General features: G+C 54.6%; 1 protein-coding gene across 4 annotated transcripts in view; it reads right to left on the reverse strand.

Moving 5' to 3' along the window:
* Nucleotides 1-430: 430 nt before the first annotated feature.
* The window catches only part of ARHGEF4 (Rho guanine nucleotide exchange factor 4), a 210,183-nt gene continuing 184,640 nt past the window's right edge, over nt 431-25,973 (reverse strand). For all 4 annotated transcript variants that reach the window (XM_033231946.1, XM_033231945.1, XM_033231947.1 and 1 more), the window contains 10 exons: nt 19,216-19,355; nt 8,559-8,738; nt 7,399-7,575; nt 7,137-7,316; nt 6,162-6,394; nt 5,681-5,810; nt 4,082-4,213; nt 3,123-3,366; nt 2,205-2,282; nt 431-1,639 (listed from right to left, as the gene is read on the reverse strand). In XM_033231946.1, the coding sequence (XP_033087837.1) occupies nt 1,488-1,639; nt 2,205-2,282; nt 3,123-3,366; nt 4,082-4,213; nt 5,681-5,810; nt 6,162-6,394; nt 7,137-7,316; nt 7,399-7,575; nt 8,559-8,738; nt 19,216-19,355 (1,646 nt within the window). In that variant the 3' untranslated portion in view covers nt 431-1,487. The remainder of the gene's footprint in view (nt 1,640-2,204; nt 2,283-3,122; nt 3,367-4,081; nt 4,214-5,680; nt 5,811-6,161; nt 6,395-7,136; nt 7,317-7,398; nt 7,576-8,558; nt 8,739-19,215; nt 19,356-25,973) is intronic.

The raw sequence follows: 25,973 nt of genomic DNA on the forward strand, positions 1-25,973 counted from the left end.
AAGCAGCAGCATGCTCTCCTTCTGGCTTCTGTGGTCAGGGTCCTCCTGGGAAGACGTGTTCTTCATTTCATCAGGGATGCTGAGGCCCGGAAAGATGACTCACTACTCAGCCAGCAACTCATGTGGGCCAGTTCCAGTCAAACACAGGGAAGCAGTGGTTTCTGGGTCTTGAGTGCCAGGGAGGGCAGAGCTACCTGTATCCCCCACCAGCATGGCCTGGCCCTGCTCTCCTTCCCCATTGCTGCCAGCTCTACCTTAGCCTGTCTTCCACTAAAGCCCTGAGGGTGTGATCTGCGACAGGTGAGCCCCCACCCCACCTTTAGAGGCTGCTGGGCTCATTCCTCCTTTTTAGGGAAAGGCCTAGGATAGTGATGGTGAACAGCCACAGGAAAATGCAGGCACACCCACAGAAAACGGGCTGGCAGCCAGGTTACTTTTCATAAATTTATTTACGAAATTAAATGTGGTTTCTGGCTTGGAGAAGGAGTAGTGCAAGAGTGACTGTCCATGCTGCTGAATCCTGTGGGCTCCGCGCCCGCTCACCAGGTACTGGCTCTGCTCCTGGCGCCCCTTGGCAGGACGGGGCCGCCTCTCCACACACCCGCTGCCTGGGCTGTGGGTCAGTCCTGCGTGCTGAGCCACAGAATTCAGTCTCGTATGGCTTCTCACGCTCACGAGGGTAAGGCAATCTTCTGTGTCATTAACAAGAATCAATTCTTTTTCTCCATTGTTAGAAAAACAAGATGACAGAATCCAAACAAAACCAGGAATGAGGTGGTTCTGGAGCCACCGCACAGCAGCAGGCAGACTGGCCACACGCCCAACTGGGAGTCTGCAGCCGACTGCACCGTCTTGTCCTTTCCACTACACACACACACAAGTGAAGAGGGTGTCCGGCAGCCAGCGGTGTCTGGAGGGGCTGGGACGCGAAGGGCGGGCTCCGGGCCTGACACAAGGATGTGGAATTCCTGGTTCCTGCCCTCCCAAGTGGCAAGCTGCCTGGCACCACTGGTTGGGCTGGGGACTTGGAAGGAGAACTAGAGGGCAGGGGGGCACAAGGCCTGGCATTGCAGGCCACAGAAGGTCAGAGAGTCCTGCCCAGAGGAAACGAGAAGAGGGAGGATTCGGTTTCCAGAGAAGAGGGTCCCAGGCAGGTAGCGCCTTCTCCCCAGCTGGGCCTGGGCTGAGCTGTGGTTTCCCCACTCCAGCAGTGAGGCCCTGCACAGGTCCAGAGGGCGGATGGGGCCCACGCTGCAGGGGGTGTGGCGCGTGTGGGGTCTGCCCCCTTGCTGGTCTCTTCACAGCACCAGCAACAGGGAAAAAGACAACAGGAGTACAGACCTGGCACGTCCTGGTGGTACAAGGAACTCCCCAGCCCAGCCCTGCTCACTTCCAGGCAGAGGAAAGCCAGGTGGAGTGGGCCTTGGGGACGAAAAACGGGGCCACTGGCAGGAAGGCCCAGCAGGTGCCGTCAGGCAGGGACCACGTCACTTGCGGAAGGGTGCCAGCCGGCTGATGCTGTGCCAGAAGGTAGATGGCTTCCGCCTGGGCTCCGCCAGCACCAGGACCTGCTGCTGGGGCCGGCTGCTGGGCAGGGCTGGGTGCTTCTGGCGCGTCAGGTAGCAGGGCCGGCCAACGGCTGAACAGGGAGAGACAGCAGAGGGTCATGGGTCCCCAGGGCAGAGTGCCACCCCAGCTGTTGGGGGTAGCATGGGATCTGTCCCAGGGCTCTGCTTCTGAGCAGTTTTGCCACACGGGACTTGCTCCTGGAGAGCGGACCACATCTAAGAGCCCAGGCTGCCAGGGGCCTCTGGCCTGGGCCTGGCCTCCTGCCGCAGCCTGAAGGGGGGTGGCCTGTGCAAAGGCATGGAATGTTTCAGGGGCATGGCTCTCTGTAGAAATGGGGAGATCAGCTCCATCCCTACCCTGACCCCGATGCCTGTCAGGAAGGAGCCCTGGGGAAACAAGCATCATCCCCGATGGCCCTGATCTGGGGGGTCCAGGGATTGAGAGTAAGAATGCCAACCATATACTGAGCCAAGCTTCCCCAGTGGCCCCTTATATTACCAACCTTTGGGAACAAACAGCTTCAAACGGCAGGGGGTCCCCCTCAGGCCTGGTGGCTTGGCTTTGTGGGTCAGAGAAGGGAATGTGAGCAGGGTAAGGGCTGGGCAGCTGGGAAGGTGGGGCTGCTGTTCGCCTACCTTTGGGCTTCCCTGTGACCTGCTGTTTGCTGGCATTCAGCATGGCCTGCTTCCTCTGCAGTTCAGTGATGGAGAAGCCTGAGGAAGGGGCACAGGTGAGGGCGCTGCCCCGGTCCTCCTTGCACTGCACTTCCCGGCCCCAGGTGCAGTTCTCTGCACATCTGCACCTTCCTGGTGCCTGGGGTCTCACCATGTCCTGGGCACTGAGTACGGGCCACAGCAGGGACTGTTCCCCGTTCTGCACAGTCAGCCTGCCTTGGCCAACCAGGGCAGAGGGCATGCTCTGGCGCCCTGTCCTGGGGCTCCTGGCAGAAAACGAAGATCCCCGAGTCCTTCCTCTGCCTGCCCATCTCTCACCTTCACTCCGTGTCTAGTGGCTTTTCCACTGCAGTGGAGGCTCCTTCCCAGACCAAGAGCTGACCTGATCACTGTGGCGGGTCATGTGGGGTCCAGTGGACAGGAGGGAAGTTACAGTGGGGAGACGTCTGCACGCATGGGGCAGGGGAGGCTTCTGAGGCCAGTACCCACAGCCCACTCCAAGGCTCTCCCAGGCTTTTGCTGGCTGGAAAGGGGTCCCCCAGGTCCCAGCAACCCAGGGCACTGAGCAGAGGACCCCGTTCTATGGAGTGTGTGCACATGTGAGCGTGTGTAGTGAAGCAGCTCCCCAAAAGTCAGCAGACCCATGCCTTGGGGCCGAACTCTGAGGAACTGGATCATGGGGTACGGTCAGGTAACCCTGCCATTTGAGGTGATGAAGGCAAAGCCTTATGCTGACTGGGACCTAGAAGTGCCTGGAGCCTTGCTACAGCTTGCAGCCTGAGAGGGCTGAGCGGTGCTATCCTGACCGCCAGGCAGCCAGGCAGGCCGGAGTCCCTGGTGGGCCCTGGGGGCGGGGCCAGGCCCAGCAGGGTCTCGTACCTGTCTCCTGGTCCAACTGCACCTGCTCTCTCTCCCTGGCAAAGGCCTTGAGCCAGCGCTGCTTCTGCTCGGGCTTCCTGGTGCACAGCAGGTGGCTGTCCCCTGTGGTGCCACAGTGCAGCCGGAAGGCGTTCTTGATGCTCACATGGAGGTCTCTGTCCTTCCCGTCCTCCAGGTCCACCACCTCCAGGCCATCCATGTCCAGCCGGCCCTTGTAGTACAACACGTCGCGGCGCAGCAGGTCCTGCCAGATGCTGGCCTCAGCCCTGGCTGCTGAACCGCTCCCCTGACCATTTCATGGCCGCTCCCACCTCCTCTCCCCAGCCACAGGAGGGGCTGCTGGCGATGCCTCCACCTCCCCAGCAGATAGTGAGATCCTGAGGGCAGAGCAGGCCTGCTGCAGCCCACAGCCATGCTGAGCCATGAGTGGAGAGGCCTTGCTCCTTGAATGCGCAGGTACTGACTAGCCCGGGGTTGGCCCTGTCTTTGAAGTGGGGAGACTAAGACAGTGGCTCACACCACACGCAGGAAAGAGCACCCACGGACAAGGAGGGCTTCATGGACACGAGGCCACTGGGCCATGTTTTGAAAGAGGAGCAGAAGCCAGCAGCGTAGAGGAAGCTGGGAGGTGGCTCGAGCAGGGGACTCTGGGGTTGGAGAGAGAGGATGTGGAGGTTTGCAGGGAGAGAAGAGGTCGCTTGAGGAGCAAGCAGCGGCCAGGTCAGGAAAGACCATGCTTTCAGCAGCACTCAGCCTGGTCAGACTGTGAAAGCTGCCTGCTGCTCCTGGGCCACCAGGCTCACCTGCAGAGGGCCTCCCCATCCCAGGCCCAAGGGTCTGGCCAGGCTCCCCGTGTATGGTCTGGCTGGCACCTGTCTTCTGGGCAGCTGCTCCCAGCCCTCAGCTCCCCTCCCTCCACTTGCTCAACTTGGGGCAGCAGGGCAGAGCAGCTCTGGTACCTTCTTACAGTAGATAAGCTGGTGGTCAAAGAGAAAGAACATTCTCTGCTGGCTCTTGGCTTGAGGCTGTGTAACTCGAGTCAGCTCCCCGGAGTAGATGAGTTCTGAGCTCCTGACCAAGAGATCTTCTCCCTGGGAAGATCCCAAGGAGAACCATGAGCCTAGCATACCCAACCGTGGGCTCCACTTCCTGCCCCCATCATGCGTGGGGCACCTTCCCCTGGTCTTGCCTGCAGCACCCACCTGGCCAGGCCACGGTGGGAGGGGAAGAGGTGGCACGTCTGGCCTGTGAGTTGGCTGTCCTGGCAAAATAGGAGCCGCCTGTCACCAGCGGCCTCTGGTGGCTCTTGGGCACTGGAAGTGTGGCTAATCCACATGTGGTGTCAGTGTCAGATACACATTGATTTTGAAGACTTCGTATGAAATAATGTAAAATCTTTCATTAGTGATATTTTAGTTGATTACAAGTTGAAATGCTGTTTTGGAGATAAATGAAACTGTATTAAAATTAAATTCACTTGTTTCTTTTTTTCCCCTTTGAAAGATGGCTACTATGTAGTATACAATTCCACATGTGGCTCACATGCTGGTTTGACTGGACGGTGCTGCCCTAGAGAAGAATGAGGCGTCTGCGATTCACCTCTCAGGCCAGCCTCGGAGATCCCTAAGGAGGCCCCCTTCCCAGTTAAATGCATTGACTACCCGAAGGTCCATCATCCACCCTTAGGCTTCATACTTTTAAACTAAGCCCTGCCCTGGTCTCATTCCTCCTTGAAAATGCAAGCCCCCGCTGGGAGTGGTTGGCAGTGGCCTGTTTGGGATGAGTGACTCTGCAGGGCCCTGAGCCAGGGCTGGGCCTCACAACTGACTGCCCCTATTGCTCCGTCCCGCGCCAGGGCTTCTGATTCACTGTGTCCAGCGTGGGGCCATGGAATCTGTATTTTCATAATGTTCTGTGGCTGATACTGATTGATTTCCAGGCCATTTCTCTCCCTGATAGCTGGTGCCTGGTGGTGGCAGCACCCATGTGGGTAGGAAGCCCTCGGGAACAGATCAGGAGGTGGCAGATTGGCAGATGCAAGTGGGGGTGGGTGGAGGGGGACAGGAACATCATCATTAGTTCTAAGGCAAGATTGGCAGATGCAAGGGGAAACGTGCAAGTCAGACAAACAGAACCAGGAGGCTCTGATGGGTGGCGATGCATTTTTGGTCACGCTGTGTCGGGCCTGCAGCCTTCTGTTAGGAGTCCCAGAAGTGAACTAAAGCAGGAATCTGGCCTGTCCCATGAAGGCAGAGGAACAGAACACTTCTGAGGAACACCCTTCCTCTGTTGAGGGCTTCTCCTGGGCTGGCTGGCTGCTCATGGGAGGAGTTTCACATAGAAAAGAGGCCACCAGGTGCCAGAGACTGCTAGGGAAGACCGCGCTGAAGGTCCAGAGCCCACGCTGGGGACGGGCTTTCCCCCCACGGGCACCTGTTGCTAGCTCCCAGGAGCGCAGCTCCCTGCTTCAGCTCTCTTGTAGATTTCTCAGGGGCAAGCATGATTTTAAAGCAAGGGGCCAAGACCTCCTGGAATTTTCTGCACCCCTGGGCCCTCACCTCCCAGTCCTCTATGGCGCTCTGCCACTGAGCAATCTTGTCGATGTTCTCAAGTCTCCGCTTCCGCTCGTTGATGAGCTGGGCCACATTCTTCATGGCATGCAAGGCGGCTTCAACGTCCTTGAAGTCCCTGGGGCAGAACAGAGATGGAAGGCTGCTGCAGGCTGGAGGCAGAGAAAGGGTGAGGACCCCTGCAGCCCCCATGTGTGGAGCTGCTTTCCTCTGGGGCTGTGCCCTCTGACCACATCCTACTGTCAGATACACAGCCCCTCTCTTCTCCATAAATGGCAGGCACAGAGCAGAGCTTAATATCCTATTGGCATCCTCTTCCCTCATGGCAAGGAGCTCATCAGAACAGGGCTAGTTTTCTGTGTGTTGCCCCAGAGCCTGCAGCAGTGCACAGCACATTGCTAATGCTCAAATTGGCTGACTGGAGGCATGCAGAGGCGTGGGCTGCCTCCCTGCCTCAGTGCCCTCCTACCTGTGCTGGGGGTGCGTGTATTTGAGCAGCTCGGCCAGCTGCAGAGGGTACTTGCAGATCTTCTGCACCGGAGTCAGCAGGAAGCCATCCAGGGAGATGTCAATCATTTTTTGCAGCAGCCGGCAGGCCTCGAAGAAGTAGACGTACTTGCTGAGCTTGGTGAGCCGGGAGAGTTCCACGCAGGCGTTGGGGTGGTTATTGCAGTACTCCGAGTAGATCTGGAAGTCGGCTTGCTGAGGAGCACAGCTGGACGTTAGCAGAGCTCTCTGCTGCTCCCCCAGTCAATCCAGCCGCATGTCTGGGAAGGGCAAGAGCCTCTACATTTCCTTCAGGAGCTGGGCTAGAGGGAAGCCAGGCTCTGTGTACCTATCTCCCTGGGGCATAAGTTACATGGAGTCACACCCAGGGGTGGGAATGGTGAGAATATGAGCAAGTGTTCCCGGCTGCACGTTAGCCTTCTGGGTGAAATCCATAACAACAAGGACGCCATAACAATGCCAAAAGCGGCGGTGGTAGGGGAGTGGGATGGGACAGGCATCCTCTGCTCACCCTCACTCGACTGCCCAAGAGGGCCAAAACAAGGCCTTCTCTACCAGGTGAGGCTAGGTGTCCACTTAGAGCGGCCCAGTGAACCTTGGTAAATGGCAGCCGGCATCTGCCGCCTAAGCAAGCTGTAGATTCTGTGTGAGAAACCCCAGAGCTCACTGTGAACAGCCCCTGCGGCGCTCAGCCCTCCTATCGGTCAAAGCAAGTCCTTCCTGGGGTACGCCTCAGCTCTCTGCTCCCAACAGGAGCGTTCCCTGACTTGGTTTCCCCACCCAGAAGTAGAGACCCTCCTAAAACTGTCCTGAAGGTGCAGGCGGCCAGGCAGATAGAGGCCTGGAGCCGGGCCCCAGGCGTTGTGATAGGTTTTGGGACCAGCCACCTGCGGCAGCCTCTGTGAGGGCAGCGCCCAGGGAGGGGCCGGGGACTCACATGCTCCAGGAAGCAGGCACCCAGCTCGCTCAGGTGCGGGCGTTCGCGGTTGAACCTCTGCTCCAGGGCCTTCACGAAGGCCTTCTGGCAGCGGTAGATGTCCTCGATGTTCCCGAAGATGGTGCGCAGCTGCTCCTCGCTGAACATGTCTGCGCGCTTGCGGCACTGCCGGACGTAGCCCTGCGGGCGCCCGCGATCAGGCTTCCCCCGACCGGCCCCTGCCCCGTCCGGCCCCTGCGCCCACCCGCCGGTCGGGCCTCACCTCGCAGATGTCGCGCAGGTGCTTGATGTAGTCCCGCTCGGTGCTGAGAATCTCGTTGATGACGTTGGTCCGCATCTGGTCCTTGCTGCTCTGCGCCTCCGCCCCGCCGGCCTCCGCCCCGCCGTCCCTGGCCCGAGGGGCCTCGTCGTCCGCGGGCTCGTCCTGGTTTACCCGCAGCTGCAGGCCACGCGCGACCAGTCAGTGCCCCGCATCCCTCGGAGCGGCGCCCCGCGCCCTGCGCCGCTGCGGCGAGAACCGGGTCTCGGAGCCCCGCAGGGTGCACGGGGCGCGGGGCGGAGGGCTGGCCGGCCAACTCCCCCCACCAAGCTGCCCACTCGAGTCCTGGACCCAGAGATGGCGGCTCCGACGCCCGCAGCCGCTGCCAGTGTGATCCGAACCCCGCTTTGGCCTTCTTCCTAGACCCTGCTTGTGCCCGGCACAGAGGCTGGAGCGCTCGCTGCAGTTCCTGAACCAGCGCCTGCTCCTGCCAATCCCCGCGGGCACAGGCAGGGGGATGGGTGGCGCGCCCCTGGCTGTCTAACCTGTAACTTGGGGAAAGGCTTGGGGTGCCGAGTGGACAGTTTCCCAGGGGGTCTGGGGCAGGAGGAGCATCTGAACACCAGGGCCTGGGACCTCCCCGCCGGGGGCCCTCAGCTTGAATGCCCTCAGCCAGGCCTTTTGGAGACTGCACCTGGATTCCTTCCTTGAAGACCGGAGACCCCCTTAGATGGAATCCGGGTCCCCTCTCTGCTATCTCCAGGGCTAATAACTTTACCGTGCCTCAACTTCCTCAGGTGTAAGTCATGGTTCCCACTCCCGGGGCTGTGTGTGAGGTGAGCAGTCCCCTATCAGGGCTCTTCAGGGCTTGGGAAATGTCTAGCACCTGGAGTTGTGGGGGTATGGCAGAGGGATGCCTAGTGTCTGCACACACTCATTTCTGAACTGCTCTCCTCTCTGGTAGCCCGGGGCTCACCAGAAGAGGGGAGGGAGCAGGAGTAGTGGCTCTTGAGGAGGAGGAAGGCTGTGACACTGCGCCCCGACACCCACCACCCAGCGCTCTGCACCTTGGATGCCAGAGCTGTTTTGGGCTTGGATTTCTCTGCGGAACCAGGTAGGTGTTTATGGGCCCAACTTGGGAGAAACTCAGGCTGGAACCATACCCGAACGAAGCTGGCTGGAAACCAGCCCTCGCAGTCCGCGGCCCGGCCCCACCACCACGCTCTGTTGGTGGCATCCATCACTTCGATGACATCCCCAGCTTTGAAACCCAGCTCCTGGTCATCCATGGTGACATGGTCCCAGAGTGCTTCAGCGCAGACCACACTGCCATCGCTGATGAGCTGCCGAGAGAGCCACGGGCAGGCGGGTCAGTGGGGGCGGCTGCCTGGGCCTCCCTGCTCTCTGTCTCCACTCCCTGAGCAGCCCTAGGAAGAGGGGATTCTGACTCCTTTACAGAGGAGCGGACAAGGCTGCCTGTGACAGGAGCAGGGCTTTCCTGGGGCAGGGGCTGTGTTCTGGGCACGTCTAGATTATCAAGGCTCAGTGATGGAGCCAGAAGTGAACTGACCACAGAATCTGATCCTGTCCCTAGGACTGTCAACTGCTCCCTGTTAGTATTCCCAACCCAGCACTCCTGGGGGCTGCAAGGCTGTAGGAGGGAGGGGCTGAGGGCTGCAAGGCTGCAAGAAGGAGGGGCTGGGTGATGCAAGGCTCCAGGAGGGAGGGGCTGAGGGCTGCAAGGCTGTCGGAGGGAGGGGCTGGGCCCTGCAAAGCTGCAGGAGGGAGGGGTTGAGGGCTGCAAGGCTGCAAGGAGGGGCTGGGTGATGCAAGGCTGCAGGAGGGAGGGGCTGGGGGCTGCAAGGCTGCAGGAGGGAGGGGCTTGGGGTTGGTACCCTCCTGTGGGCTTCTTGTGGATGAGCATTGCCTGTGAGGTCAGCCACCAACCACAATGCCCCTTCATCCAGGTAGACAGTGCCCTGCCATTGGAGTGATTGGAGCTTGTTTGCTGTGTGTTGTTCAACACTTGCAGAACCAACCTCATGGCACCCCTGCTCCCACCCCAAGCCCCAGAGATGCCAACACCAGCTGATCAATGCCCCTTCTTAGAGCTCTAGGTCCCAAGCCCTGGGATCCTAAGTTTGAGTTATTCCAACCTCTTTCCTTAATTTCCCAGGTTCCAGGAGAAGTAGGAACGTTTTGCAGCTGCTACCTCTGTGACATGCACTTCGGGACTGCTCTTGTGCAGTGTTGCCCAGTCAACCACACTATACCTAGCTGACCATTCACATGCTTCTCTCTGCTCAAATAACCAGCATGGTGCCTTGCTCCAGAGTGGTGTGGACTGAGACATGGGAGCCACGCTCCCCTGCCCCTCCCAGGCAGCCCTCGCACGCCATGAGGCTCACCCCTGCTTTCTCCTAACACGGGATCTGTTTCTGCTCCCTGAATGATGAGCACTTCTAGGGCCTTAGGGCAGGAAAGGAGGAGTGGGCTGGGGCCTCACAGGAGGTGAGGTCCATGCCCCTCCCTGCTGGAACCAGGTGTTGGCACTGGCTGTCATAGCTGTGGGCCTGGCTAGGCGGTCGAGGATGGGAATGTCACAAATAGGCCCTCCTCTGAGCTGCCCCTATCCCGGGAGCCCTCCCTTCACTTCACTGGGTGCTCCCTAAGCACGGTGTGAATCCTCACCTCAACATGGAAACCAAGAGTGGGGCCAGTCCTGTGTTCCAGCTAAGAGGCCTCTGCCTGAGTGGGCAGGGTGAGGGCTGGGGCTGGCCACTGGAGCACGAAGCTCCAGAGCCCCCCGCGGGGTCTCAGGCACAGAGCCCTGGGTTATTCCTGGGGTCAGCAGGCCTCCACAGGGCCCCACTGCTGGCATTCCCAGCCACAAAGACCTTCTGCAGGTGGCCTCCAGATCATGAGCTGCCACTGCCACTCAGATGGGATGAGACAGGAGGACTCAGGTGACCACATGGTAGGAGCCTGCCTGCCACGGCGGGGAGCTGGCTCACCCCGCTGAGGCCCTGAAGGATGAGGCCCCAGGGAAAGAAGGAAGCAGACACAGCGGCCTGGGGACGCCAGTGAGAACATGAGCTGTAGGTGACATGGCCCTGACCTGGGGTCTGTGACACAGGCTGTGAGGAAGTGACCCGACACACTCAACACGGCTCATTTTCCCATCGCTTCACTTCTCAGGAGGTTCCTGCCTGATATTAACCAGGTGAGGTGTCACCCTCTGTCCCTAGGTTCCCTTAAATGAGCCCTGAGCAAAAGCCTGGTGCCTCCATTCCCCTTTCCTTTATGCTGCCCGTCGCTGCAGGTGGAACTGGATCCTGCATAGGTGGCCTCCCACATAGCTGCCAGGGAAGGTCACCAGGCATCGGGCAGGAGAAGAGCTTCACAGAGAGACCAGCTTCCAGGCACCATTAGGGACAAGCCCCACATCTGTCCTGCCTAGTCACCTGGAAGACCTTGGGCAGGAGAGAAGGAGGTGTTAATTGCCTTTGTTGCACCCTGGCAGAGGGAGCGTGCCCTGAGCAAGCTCTCCCATCACCTGTGCCTCCCACCAATGTAAGGATCTCAGCCCCGGGTGGCAGAGCTTCTGCATAGCCTCATACTCGGGAAGTACTCTAATTTAGAGTTAGGAGGAATGTAAACTGTGTTGTCGCCAAGACAAAATGTGGCTCTGTGAGGTCAGAGACAGTTTTGTAGGACATCAGAGTCATGCTCCACCTCTCATGCCGCTGGGCTGGGTGCGTTTCTGGGCAGAGGCCCTTTTTGGTGCTGGTAGGCACAGCTGCATCTGAGCCAAGGCACAAGCCAGGCAGGCCCAAGGGGCAAGGAGTCCAGGCTGCCTCTCTGCCTGCAGGAAGGAGAGACGGACTCTGAGACACAGCAGGGCTGTGAAACTGGCTGTTCTATTGCGGGGGAAGGTCCCAATGGAGGCGCACATTTGAGACTAAAACAGTCCAGGGCAGGGAGCGGGACTCCCTCCTGTGCGTCTGAGGTTCTGACCGCCTCCAGAAGAGCAATGCTGCCAGGCTCTGCCTCCAGCTGCTCCCTGTGACCGCCACTGCCCTCCCCACACTGCCCACCTACCAGACGCGCAGGGTGGGGGCGGCTGTGAACACCCGCAGGCTGTGCAGCAGGGGTGGGGGCTTCAGAGGGCCCACGTGCAAGGGGGGCAGCTGGGGCTCTGCCCGTGGGGAGACTGACACCACGTATTTTAAGGCCTAAAACGGGAAAAACAACTGCAGGTAACATGCGCAGCGGTGCCCAGGCGTCTTCCACACACCTGAATCCACCCACAAAGATGCAAGCGCGGGTCGCTCACCCAGCGGTCACATGCACTCTGTTTCCAGACAAGCAGCCTGCGAGCCCCAGCTGAACCCGCATCCTCGGTTACACGCAGAGACGCGCCATTTTGGCCTCCCCCTCCCCCCCGGAGCCCCCAGTCCCGACAAGGCACAGAGGACAGAAGGACCCTGTGACACACGTGCCACCACGCCCCTCAGGCACCCGCTCGGCAACACCCCCGGACCAGGCCCTGGTAATGAGCACATGGGGTGGAAGGGAGGCCTCCCTCCGCGACCAGTGCGGAGGCCGCGGGTGGCAACGGCTGGAGGGCCGTCTCCCGCCACTCACCCGGCGCTGTCCCCCGCGGCGCCCTGCGTGGCCGCTCAGCGAAAGGCCAGTAGGAAGATCAGCACGACGTTGATGAGGACCAGGAGCGCCAGCACGGCGGAGACCACCACGCGCTGGGCGCCGGGGGGCAGGTTGCAGCGCAGCAGGGCGCGCAGGGCGTTCCCGGGCGCCGCGGGGCCGCGCCGGGGCTGCGGGGCCCTCGCCATGGCGCCCGGCCTCCCGCTCCCTGCAGCCCCGAGATCCCGCCGCGCAGGGCCGAGCCGGTGGCGCGCAGGGCCGAGCCGGTGGCCCGCAGCGCCCGGGGAGAGGCGGGGCGCCTGCGCTCGCGGGCCTGGGGCTCCTCCCGAGAAGCCGGCGCCGTGCGCGCGGCGCCTCCCAGGCCCCGAGCCCTGGCAACCCTGGCAACCAAGCCGGCTGTGCGGGCGGGGGCGGCGGCGGCGGGCTCGAGAGGCTCGGATGGGCCGCGGCGGCTCCGGCTTGCGCTGCGCTCCGCCCTTGGCACCTCCTTGGAAAGGGTCAGGAATCTCCACGCCGGCACAGCAGTCCTGGCCCTGGGCTGGCCAGTGGCACAGATGGCCACGCGGGCGCTCGGGGATGCCCCGGGACCTCCCCGTTTCAGAGATACAGAGGCCAAAACGCCTGGCACCCGCACCTTGGGGAGGGATGGGCCAGGGACTCTGATTCCTTACAAGAGTTGGCCGCAGCCCCCCACTTCACAGATGAGTAAACGCGGCTCTGAAAGGTCAGGGATTCTGCTCAGTCATAAAATCGCACAGGAATGCAGGGATGGTGGAGGCAGGATTTAAACCCCGGTCGGAGCGATCCACGCTGAGGGGCCCCGCTTCACTGACTGCGGCGTCCGAGGAGCATTGTGTTCCTTCGTAAAAGCCAGGCGTCCAGGGCTTCCTCTGCCTCCACTCAACACAGCCTGCAACCTTAACCCTGTAGGTTTCAAAGCTCTTGTGCAAGAGCTCTCATGCTATCCCTTAGAATGACAGTTCAGGTACAGTCAGTGTGTTCTTCTGAGAGACAAGAAGACTGCAGGGGAGAGGGCTCAACACTCCGCTCAGTGCTGTGAATCCTGGAGCAAGAAGAGTCCCTGAAGGCCAGGGAGGGGCGCACAGTGGGAACGTGTGCAGAGACTGGTGTTCCCATGGGAGTGACTTTGTATGCTCTGATCTCTGTGTGTGGCCAGCTCTTGGCAACCCCTTGCAAGGATAGGTGAGTGTACCCTGAATGTCAGCATCCTGTTGAAGACTATCAAGCAGACTGGATGCCATGTGTGTGTGCATGTGTACACAAGGGGTACCTGTGTGTGCATGTGCGTAGGTACCTCTGTGTAAGGGGATACATCTGTGTGTGTGTGGGGTTTCCATGCATGTGCATATGTACCCATGTGGGTGCCCACGTGTGTGCAGAGGAGCGTCAGGGATGTGTCCAGAGAGGCTGTGCACCTCCCTCACATCGGAAGCTTCAGCCTGAGCCCATCTGTCTGCTGTACTGGTCCTGCCCAGTTCTTTAGAAAACGCTGGTCTCAAGGTTTGCTCCCCCAAGCTCTCAGGAGAATTGGGGGGGATCAGAAGACATCTAAAGTCTTGCTGGTACCCCCAAATCCCAGCACTCCTCTGGCAAGATGGTGACGTGTCCTCTCATGGGGTGTGGCTCAGAACCCGATGTGCGGAGGCTTCACTGTGCACCTGTGGCCTCTGAACCGCTGGCCACCCAGGGGGTACATGTCCTCTGGGCCCTGGGCACAGTGAGTCAGTGAGCTGGATGGCCAGCACAGGTACTGAGTGCTGGAGGGTCTATAGCAGCCTGCTCGCCACTGGGCCAGGCCTGGGCAGGCACGGTTTGGCTCTTCAGCCCTAGCTGGGTGCTGGGCACATCCTCTGCCCCACACACACAGCAGGGCAGCCTGGGGAGGACTGAAGGTGGCTGAAGCAGCCTTGACTGAGGACTGAGTAGGGTCCTTTTCCCTGCCCAGGGGCCCTCAGCCTCTATATCCCAGAGAGCTGGGTTTATGGCAGGGATGGCAATGGTAACAGCTTTCCTATGTGAGTTTCATGACCAAAAACCTAACAGAAAAACTTGAAGGCAGACAGGGTGCAGTAGCTCACAGCTGTAATCCCAGCACTTTGCAAAGCTGAGGTGGACAGATCGCTTGAGCTCAGGAGTTCGAGACCAGCCTGGGCAACATAGTGAAACCCCATCTCTATAAAAGATACACATATTAGCCAGGAGTGGTGGCGTGTGCCTGTAGTCCCAGCTACGAGAAAGGCTGAGGTGGAAGGATCACTTGAGCCTGGGAGGTGAAGGTTGCAATGAGCCAAGATTAGGCCTCTGCACTCCAGCCTGGGTGACGGAGTGAGACCCTGTCTCAAAAAAAAAAAAAGGAAAAGAAAAGAAAAAGCTTCAAGACAAATGCCTAGGCCCTTGAGGGGTTTGACAGACAGCTCCCGCCAGGGAGAGGAGTGTCCCCACTAGGCTGGTGGCAGGACTGATGTGCAAGCAGAAGGGAGACATAGGTGTCTGGTGCAGATGAGGGCTGAGCCCCCAGTGCTGTGGCTTTGGGAGTACAAAGGGAAGAGGAAAGCCACTTTGGAGGGGCTGGCCACCAGGTGACCTTGCAACCCTGTGCAAAAGTGGCAGCAGTGGCCCCAAGGGACTGTGAGCTGCTCCTGCCTTGTCTCATGGAGCACCTAAGCCCGGCCTGTTGTCCAGCCTAATGAGGATGAGCACAAGGTATCTGCGGCACTGACAGCCACCAGCTTCCTCCCTGGGGCTCAGGAGGGGGAATAAGAGCCAGGTCAGGCCTGGGGAGGGATGTCCAGTGGCACGGGAACCCAGGGAAGACAGAGACACCTGGGGCAAGTCAGGGTGATTCCATGAGGCGTGGCCAAAAGCTGGCCTCATGTCCTATAGCATCCTCGGGGTATCTCACGGAGAATGCCAGGAGAGCAAGGGCAGTGACCCTGCCCTGGGGACATCTGTCCCCAGGCCCAACCTGGCTCTTGTTTTCCCTCCTCAGCCCCACAGAGGAGCCTGATGCCTATCAGTGCCCCAGACACCTCGTGCTCATCCTCACCAGGCTGGAAGACAAGCTGGGCTTAGGCACTCCATGAGGTGGAGCAGGAGCAGCTCACAGGATGCTGCAAGACATGAGCCAGGGGACAGGCTGCCGCCCACAGGTGCCAGTGGGCAGTGGGAGACCCCAGACCTCCCCAGCAGGAGCCAGGCCATCCTCTCCCCTGGACACATCATGGCTCGCACTGGCAGCACTGCCCACACGGTGGTGGGGGGTGGTGGGTGGTCACTCTCACCGACAGGCGCTTCTGGCTTTAGCTTCGGACAAAGTCCAGGGGACTTAGGATGGCCTCAGGCCTGACTGCAGGGGCGCAGTGCAGCCTAAGAGGGCCAACGGGGAGGGCGAGGAACTGGGCAGACAGCCCCAGGCCTGGGCCATGGCCTTGGGAGTAGGCCCTAGAGGGGCCAGTGCTGGAAGAAGAGAGTACACTCCTGGGTACTGAAGACAGTCAGCATCCTTAATTTGCCTGGCAGGGACTGGACACTCACGCGGGGCAGGGCACAGGTAACTCAAGGAATACAGAAGGAACGAGACATTGCACCTGTTTGCACATTCCTCCCGCCCATACGGGAAAACGCAGGGGCCCACACAGACACAAGCCTGCGGGCAGCCCCCTGCAGGCAGGACCATGGCTTCTGCACAGGTGCATCCTAGGGCCTGGTGCCTCCCTGACACAGGTACTCACTACACACCTGTTACATGTATGTAACACACATCCACATCCTTCATGTACAGCACGTGCACACGCATCTGTTTGTGTGTGCTGCATATGCTTTATGCTTATAAAGCTCAGTCCTCATGTACCTGGAAAGCAAACTGCCTTGCGGCTCTGCCCCAAGTGGGCCGCTCTCCAGGCCAGAGGGTTTGCGTTTGTTCTGCTTAGGAGATTGCAAGGTGGTTTCTCCTTCTGAGGGAGGCATCCGGCTAAATTGCGACCCTTTCTTGTTGACGCTGATGTCAAACATCTTAGATATTCCTCGTCCAAAGCATCTTAGAATGAACAACTTGTCAAGGAACCGAGAGCCCAAAAAGGTAAGAAAGGGTCACAATTGAGCCCCTACATATTCTTAGGAAACAGAAAGGAATGTGTGATTTCAGGGCAAGCCGAATATTATTTAGTAAGGGCTTTTCTCTGACACCTGTTGCTTTGCTCATCTCTAGATATTAAAGTCACACTAACCCCCAGCAAAGCTTCTGGCTGAGCCTGTGGGAGGGCTGCCCTGAAGGCCTGGGAACTGGCCTGTCGCGGGACATTCACTGCTTATCTTTCCAGTTTCTGATGAGTGAGTCCACTTACTGCTTCCGGCGGCCCCGAACAGGCAGGCACCACCTTTTCTGAGTCTGTGGTGCAAGCCAGGCACAGCGAGGGCTCCAGCCTCACATCTGCTCACAAAACACAGAGATGGCCTTGCTGCAGTGCTGTGCTGGACCCAGAGAGGCCTCCAAGCCCAGGCCTGCCCTTCTTACTGCCTTTCTCAGGATCGCCTTTCTACATGAGGATCTGGAAGCACTGGTAGCCTTCATGAGGCGTGTGAATGCCATCTGGGACAGAAGCCAGCCTCCCCAGCACCAGCCCGCGGCATCACTGGAGACGGGCTCCCTCTGCCTGACTTCCTGCTCTCCTCTGTAAAGTGCTCTCCTCTTCCCCAGGGGGAAGGACACGCACCCTAAACGTTAAGGCATACCAGCAACACCCTGTCTGCTCAGCAACCTCCAACGCCAGGAGAGACCTCTGAACCCAAAGAACCAAACAGGCAATTACACAATCCAAATCTAAATTGCCCGACTTTCCCTCAGAAAGAGAACAGAACCTCGTTTTTGGGGTTTTTTTTTTTTTCAGAGAAGTCCTGGCTCTTGGCCTTTGTCGGCCAAAGCATCTTAGAATGAACAACTTGTCAAGGAACTCAGAGCCCAAAAAAACACCTCCTTGCCAGCAGCAAGATGTGACAGTCCATAATTTTACCCTCAGGTAGGAGACACACAACTATGAAACGCAAACACAAGATCAACGCAGCCATAAGGCCAGCCCTGGAGTCCCCACCTCTCTGGAGTCCCTGAGTGCTTTGGTTGCGATGGTCATCCTTGTGGTTGGAGATGCACTGAGTGACAGCCCACCCTGCCGGGTGTGTGCAGTCAGTTGCTATCAGCCCTGCACAGCCTCATGCCATCTGGTGTCACAGCCATGTGAACCAGCTCAAACGGTCACTGCTCAGTGCTCCATGCCCTACATCTGACAGACCCCCTTGGGGTCCCCCTGCTGGGACCGAGCCCCAAGATGGAGGAGGCAGCCTGAGTCTTCCAGAAAAAGCACAACCGGCCAAGCGTGGTGGCTCACGCCTGTAATCCCAGCACTTTGGGAGGCCAAGGCAGGCAGATCACCTGAGCTCAAGAGTTTGAGATCAGCCTGGCGAGTTTGGCGAAACTCCTTCTCTACTGAAAGTACAAAGATTAGCCGGGCATGGTGGCAGGCACCTGTAATCCCAGCTACTTGGGAGGCTGAGGCAGGAGAATCGCTTGAACCTGGGAGGCAGAGGTTGCAGTGAGCCAAGACCACCGTGCCACTGCACTCCAGTCTGGGCGACAAGAGTGGGACTCCATCACTTAAAAAAAAAAAAAAAAAGAAAAGCACAACTATTTCTTGTGAATTCTGCTTCAGGTGACATGATTTCAGAACATCTTCCACCCCAAATAGCTTACGAGAGTCACTTAAAGAGAAAGGTTTTGTCGGCAAAGCTTGTTTACATGTTTATTCTTTATGCATCATGGGTTTTGAGTAGCGCATTATTTAATGACCATTTTATTTGCATGTGTATTTTTGAGATGGAGTCTCGCTCTGTTGCCCAGGCTGGAATGCAGTGGCACCATCTTGGCTCACTGCAACCTTTGCCTCCCAGACTTAAGCTATTCTCCTGCCTCAGCCTCCTAAGTAGCTGGGATTACAGGTGCCCACCACCATGCCTGGCTAATTTTTGTATTTTTAGTAGAGATGGGGTTTCACCGTGTTGGCCAGGGTGTTCTCAAACTCCTGATCTCAGGTGATCCAGCCGTCTCAGCCTCCCAAAGTGCTGAGATTACAGGCGACAGCCACCGTGCCTGGCCTTAATGACTGTTTTAAATCATCATCTAGAGCTGGGCCTCTGGGAGGAGTTCGTGGGCCTTTGATTCCACTCCTCTGTCCAGTGGGTAAGGAGGACACCACCCTCCTCACTGGCTTCTGAGACGCTCCCCAGCTCATTCATTCACAGAAAAGTCTAACTCTTCCAAAATTGATCACTTCTTAAGGAAAAACCTGAGTGCTATAAGATCCTGAGTTGTCAGAGTCCAGTTTTAATGAAGCAGAAACACACCAGTACCTCCTGACTGGAGAACACGGCATTTGCTATGGGCATGTGCTTGTGCTGGTCATCTGGTTACACTTCCATGACGTTCAACAACACCCTCCAGTTAAGTAAAAGAGGCTGAGAAAGTAGGAGGGTGAGTGAGAAAGAGGCGTGTTAAAGCATCACGATTCCTCTCTCATTGGGAATGCAAAGGGAGAACTCAGATGGGAACCAGTTTTGCCTGGATGAGGATTCTCACGGATTTCTTCTGCTTCAGTAGGGCAAAAACACAGCAACTCGCATGCAGTTGTCATAGCAACAGCAATACTTCTGAACTCCTGTTGTCAGGAGAGAAAATAGTTTTTCCCTCGCCTTGTTCCCAGCCTGCCCAAATGGCTGGTTGCAGGGTCAGGGGCTGGAGTGACTGGAGAAGCCCTGACCTCCCTTCTACTAAGTAGGACTCCTCTGGCTGGGATGGCTCTTGGCAGCTGCTCACTAGGACAGCCCCATGAGGTGGACCAGCATGCTGGCATTGCATCTGCTCTGTGGGCCCCAGAAGGGCACAGGGAGTCCTGTGTTGGACAAACCGTGCTCTTGACACCACATCCCAAAGTGAGGACCACAGGCTGAAACTGCACTGTGCATGGCCAACACCACTAGCATCTGCATGGAACATGGACTGTGGGCATCTGGCTTGCATGAGGGTGCTGGAGTCCAGCTTGTAGCCCCAGCCTGTCCCTCCCTCTGCCCGCGCAGCCCTGACCCTACCTCATTGATAGCCAGCTGCTCACCACCCCCTCCAGGGTGGCTGTAGTGGTGGCCGGAGCTGTGCAGGTCATCATACAGGTCCTCCTCGCTCCCCACTTCATCAGCGCGGACAGCTGTGTCCAGAACTCCATCAGGCATGGCTGGAAGGAGAGACAGCAGCTGGGCAAAGGGGGCTGGGCTGGGAAGGGCTGAGGGGAGAACATGTGGAGAAGGAGCCCAGTGGGTTCAGGACAAACGCTCCTTCTGCAGGGGGAGGATGCAGGTTGCAGGGCTAGGTTCTCAAACCATCCTGGCTGCAAACATGTGGTCTGGGTGAAAGAATGCACCATCTCACTCACACCACCACCATTAGTCACCCATCACCCAGTCTACAGCAACTCGGCTGACAAGGGAACACAAGTATTCACCATCACACAGCTCGAGAGCCCCTTAGGTTGTATTCAGTGACAAACCATTTTCCATTGTGTTGGCTACAGTATAGGCCCTTAGGAAAAATGTTAACATTTTGTTACCCAATATATATGTGTGTATTCAAAGAAAATATACAGTTCTGTACATGCAAATATGGTTTGAAATTTAATACAATGAACAGTCCTGGTACCCATTACTCTACTTAGGAAAAACACCAGAAACTTGACCTTCCACATCCTGTATACTCCACTGAGTCCCATTCCCATCCCCTTCCTGTAGAGGAAGAGTTAGAACTTTTAATAAATTATTCCCATGCCTTTGTCTTAGCATTTAACTCTGTCAGTTATGCTAGGTTTTGACCTTGTCTAAAGGGAGCCAGCAAATCCACTCTTCTCTGGCTGGCTGTTTTTACTCAACTGTGTGTGTAGCTGTGATTGTTTCATTTTCACTGCTGCAGTCTTGTGTTGTACGAGTCTTTCACATTGTGTGTGTTGGCTGTACTGCTGGAGCAGGGTATGTCCTGGGCTGCTGCAGTGGTGCTGCTGGACGGTGTCTGCACGCCTCCTGGGTGTGCGTCGGAGGGTTTCTCTAGGACATTGTTTCTCAACCCTGCTTTCGTGACAGCCCCGCTAAGGAGCACATTATTTTCCTAATCCCTCCCTGCCCCCTATGAAATCAATATCACAAATGTATTGTGTATTGCTTATGCAATGTGGCATTCTGGAGAGCCATAAACCATCGTAATAGCTAACATGTTTGCCCAGTTGGGCAAAATCGTCACCCCTGGTGTGAATTCACACTGCTGAGTGTAGACGCCCAGGTGTGTGTGGCCCTGCTGTGTCCTAGGCACACCAAATAGTTTCCCAGAACCTGAAAGCGGTACAAGAATGTTCCATCCCTCCACATCCCAGCCAGCTCTTGATATTGGCATTATGAGACATTTAAATTCTTGAGTCTAATGGGTATGAAATGGTATCTTACTCTGATTTTAATTGACATTTCAGATTACTAACGAGTTGACCTTTTATCTATGGGCCATTTATATTTCCCTTTAATGTGAAGTGTTTATGAGTTTTACCCATTTGTCTCTTGAATTGCTTATCTTTAACATACCACTGACATAAAATATGTATGTATTCATGTATGTATGTATACACACACATTCCTTCCCTCACTTCTAGATACCTCTGTCACTCAGATGTGTCACAACTATCTCCTCCCAGTTTGTGGCTTGTTACTATTTTTAAGGGGCCTTTTGATGAACAGAAGTCCTTAATTTTAATATAGACAAATTTGTCAATCTACTCCTATTTGGTGTATGTTTTCTGTGTCTAGGAAATTCTTTCCAACCTCAGTCATAATGATATTCTTCTCTGTTATCTTTTCATGTTTTATAGCTTTCTTTTGACACATATGCTGTTAATCCACCTGGAAATGATTTTTGTGGTATAGAGGTTGGAATCCAATTTCTTTCTTCTGTAAGGATAATCAATGGTCTCGGCACCATTCATGGAATGGGCAGTCCTTTCCCATGGACCTACAATGTCTGCTCTGTCCTTGAGTTTCTAGATAGTTGGGTCTGCATCTGGACTCTCTTCTTGCAAGAGGCACAATAATGGTCTCCAAAAGATGAAAAGATGGAATCTTCAGAGCCTGTGAATATGTTATGTTACGTGAGGAATTAAAGAGGAATTAAGGTTGCAGATGAAAACAGGGCTGCTAATCAGCTGACCTCAAAATAGGAAGATTATCTTGGATTATCCACTTGGACCCAACACAGGTGAAAATATGAACTCTGAAGACTCATTTCAGGCACTTCCTCCTCCATGAGAGTCCCGTTATGACTCTTATCTTGTTCTCAGGGAGCTTGAGCAGACAACCCTCATGGCAGGAAACACATCCCTGTACACTGTGTTGGTCTGACTCCCCCCAGCTATACTCTGAGCTCCTTGAAAGCAGGAGCCATGACTTATTCGTTAATGTCAACGTTTAGGAAATGTTAAGTAAATAAATGAGTAAACAGATGGATGGAAGAAACAGATAAATGGTGATGAAACAGACAAAGAAACCGATGGAAGGATGAACACTTGAACAGATGGAAGCCGGGAGGATGACTGGGGTGGCAAATGGCAAGTTCCTCAAAGGTGGAGCCCAAAGGCCTGGCAGCGCCAACATCAGGAACACAGTTAAAACTCCACGTGTCCCCAGAACTGACCTGGGATATGGTTTGGATTTGTGTCCCTGCCCAAATCTCATGTTGGATTAAAGGTGTGGCCTGGTGGGAGGTAACTGGATCATGGGGGCAGATTTCCCCCTTGCTGTTCTCGTGATAGTGGATGAGTTCTCATGAGATCTGATCGTTTAAAAGTGTGTGGCACTTGCCGCTTCACTCACTCTCTCCTGCTGCCATGTGGAGAAGGCGCTTGCTTCCCCTTAGCCTTCTGCCATGATCTAAGTTTCCTGAGGCCTCCCTGTCATGCTTCCTGTGAAGCCTGTGGAACTCTGAGCCAATTAAACCTCTTTTTTTCAGATTACCCAGTCTCAGGTAATGTTTTATAGCACTGTGAGAATGGACTAATACACTCTGTCTCCGACCTGGAGGCAGTGGCCAGAGTCCAGCTTGCAAGCAGGAGCCAAGGGCCTTCTCCTAACCTTGTACATAGCTACAAGTCCCTCGGAACACTCATGATTTTTATTTCATTTTATGTTTAAAAACTTTTTTTATGAAAAGTTTCAAAAGTGCACAAAAGGAGAGAAAGTAGTATAAGGAACCCTGTATATTCATTGTCCAGCTTCAACAATTCTCAACATGTGGCCACTTTTGTTTCATCATCTAATTCCACTCCCCACTAGATGGTTTTTCGGGCAAATCTAAGATACAATATAATTTCATCTGTAAACACCATAGCATATGTTTCTGAAACATAAGGATCCCATCTCTCTTTCTTTAAAAAACGTAACCACGATACACATCTAAAACAAACCAATCCATCAAAAGTTGTCAAATTGTCATACCTTCTCCCCTAGGGCCTTAAAATTCATTTTATTGGCTGGGTGCAGTGGCTTACGCCTGCAATCCCAGCACTTTGGGAGGCTGAGGTAGGCAGATCACGAGGTCAGGAGATCAAGACCAGCCTGGCCAGCATGGTGAAACCCTGTCTCTACTAAAAATACAAAAAATTAGGCAGGCATGGTGGCGCACACCTGTAGTCCTAGCTACTTGGGAGGCTGAGGCAGGAGAACTGCTTGAACCCAACAGGCGGAGGTTGCAGTCAGCAGAGATTGCTCCACTGCACTCCAGCCTGGGCAACAGAGTGAGATTCTGTCTCAAAAAAACACCCAAAAAACAAAACAAAAAACCGTTTTATTGTGAAATGATTTTAGAGTCACAGGGTATACCACTATAGTACACAGGGCACTGTGCACTCTCCACCCAGTTTCCGTTAATGGTCTAGCTTTTGTAAGTCCAGTATGATCTCGCAGCCAAGAACCTGACGTTCGTACAATGTGTGTGCATAAGCGTATGGCACTGTCACCAGTGCAGATCTGCATAGCCACCACAGCAACCTGTATGTAGGCTTTTGAGGTTGGCTTTTCACTCAGCCAAATGCCCTGCACTCTATCCCAGCTGCTATGTGTATTCACACTTCATTCCTTTTTACTGCTGAGTCATATTCCATGTCATTCCATGGAATTCCATGGCATTCCATGCCACTGTTGGTTTAACCATTCACCTGTTTAAGGATATGTGGATTGTTTCCAACTATTGCTATTACGAATGCAGCTGCTATGATAATTCACGAGCAGGGGTTTGTGTGAACATGTTTTCATTTCTCTGAGATAAATGCCCAGGAGTGTAATTACTGGGTGAGACGGTAGTTGACTACTTAGTTTTTAAGAAACTGCCAAACTATGTTCCAGAGTGGCTGTGCCATTTTACATTCCTGTTACTCTCGATGTTTACGAGTTCAGTTTCTCTGTATCTTCAGCAGTACTTGATATTGTCCCTATTTTATATTTGAGGCATTCTGATAGGTGTGTAGTGATATCTCGTCATGGTGTCAGTTTTCATTTCCTGAAAGGCTGATGATGTTGAACATCTTTTCATGTGCTTACTTGCCATATATCCTCTTTGGTGAAATATCTCATTATGTCTTTTGCCCCCCCCCCTTTTTTTTTTTGAGACAGAGTGTTGCTCTGTCACCCAGGCTGGAGTGCAGTGGCGTGATCTTGGCTCACTGTAAGCTCCACCTCCTGGGTTCACGCCATTCTACTGCCTCAGCCTCCTGGGTAGCTGGGACTACAGGCGCCTGAAACCACGCCCGGCTAATTTTTTGTATTTTTACTAGAGACAGTGTTTCACTGTGTTAGCCAGGATGGTCTCCATCCTCATGATCCGCCCGCCTCGACCTCTCAAAGTGCTGGGATTATAGGCATGAGCTACTGCAGCCGGCCATCTTTTGCCTTTTTTTTTTTTTTTAAGAGATGGGGTCTTGCTTTCTTGCCTAGGCTGGAATGCAGGGGCACAATCATGGCTCACTGCAGCCTCAAACTCCTGAGCTCAAGGGATCCTCTCACCTCAACCTCCTGAGTAGCTGGTACTACAGGTTCACACCACCACACTCGGCTAATTTTCTGAAAAAATTTTCATAGAGATGGTGTTTCACTATGTTGCTCAGGCTAGTCACGAGCTCCTGGCCTCAAATGATCCTCCTGCCTCAGCATCCCGAAGTGCTGAGATTACAAGTGTAAGCCACCATGCCTTGCCCTCTTTTGCCTATTTACTAATCGTGTTTTTTTTTTTTTTTTTCCTTTTTTTGAGACGGATCTCGCTCTGTCGCCCAGGCTGGAGTGCAGTGGCCGGATCTCAGCTCACTGCAAGCTCCACCTCCCGGGTTTACGCCATTCTCCTGCCTCAGCCTCCCGAGTAGCTGGGACTACAGGCGCCTGCCACCTCGCCCGGCTAGTTTTTTGTATTTTTTAGTAGAGACGGGGTTTCACCGTGTTAGCCAGGATGGTCTCAATCTCCTGACCTCGTGATCCGCCCGTCTCGGCCTCCCAAAGTGCTGGGATTACAGGCTTGAGCCACCGCGCCCGGCCACTACTCGGTGTTTTAATGTTGAACTGTGAAAGTTCTTTTTTTTTTTTTCCCCCAGACAGGGTCTCACCATGTTGCTCAGGCTGGTCTGGAACTCCTGGGCTCAAGTGATCCTCCCACCTCAGTTCCCAAGTAGCTGGGATCACAGGCTTGTGCTACCACATCTGGCTCTGAGAGTTCTTTATATATTTGAGTTATTTGTCAGATATGAGGTTTGCGAGTATTTTCTCTCAGTCTGTAGCTTATCTTTTCATTGCCTTAAGTAGAGTTTTCATAGTGCCAAAGTTTGAAATTGTTATAATGTTCAGTTTCTCAAATTTTCCTTTTATGAGTCATGCTTTTGGTGTCATGTCTAAGAACTCTTTGCCAAACCCTAGTTCTCAAGGATTTTCTCTTAATGTTTTCTTCTAAAAGTTTTACACGGAAATCTATAATTCATTTTGTGTATGGTTTTTTTTTTTTTGTATAATGTGTGAAGCTTAGGTCAAGGTTCATTTTCATCACCTATGGATGGTCTAATGGTATTATTTCTGGCATCGTTTGTGAAAAGAATATCATTTTTCCACTGAATTGCTTTTGTACCTTTGTAAAAAATCAAAAGTTTTGATGAGCAAAGTAAGGACACTACTACCTATTTTACAGAAATAAAAATGATTATAAGAGAATACCATGAACTGTTGTATGCTAACACATTAAATAAACCAGATGAAATGGAAAATTTCTAGAAACACATAATATACCAAAACTGACTCAAGAAGAAATAGGAAATCAGAATAGATCTATAATTGGTAGAGAAACTGAAGACTAATAAAAAAATCATCCAATAAAGAAAAGCCCAGGGCCAGATGGCTTCTACCATCTGGTAGTGAATTCTACCAAATATTTAAAGTATAATCAAACCAATTCTTCTCAAGTTCTTCCAAAAATATTGAAGAGGAAGGAATACTTCCCAACTCATTGTAACATCAGTATTGCTTTGATAATAAACCCAGACAAAGAAACTACAAGAAAACTATAGACTAATATCCCTTATGAATATAGATGCAAAAATCCTCAACAAAATACTAGGAAATGGAATTCAACAGCATATTGAAAGGATTATATATCAGGACCAAATGGAATTTATTTCTGGAATGCAAGGATGGGTCAATGTAGGAGAGCAAATCAATATAATATACTAAATTAACAGAATGAAGGAAAAATACATGATTATCTTCATCTATGCAGAAAAAGCATTGACCATGTTTTT

This window comes from Trachypithecus francoisi, unplaced genomic scaffold (assembly GCF_009764315.1).
Source record: "Trachypithecus francoisi isolate TF-2019V2 unplaced genomic scaffold, Tfra_2.0 Lachesis_group13, whole genome shotgun sequence".
In the NCBI taxonomy this organism is placed as follows: domain Eukaryota; kingdom Metazoa; phylum Chordata; class Mammalia; order Primates; family Cercopithecidae; genus Trachypithecus; species Trachypithecus francoisi.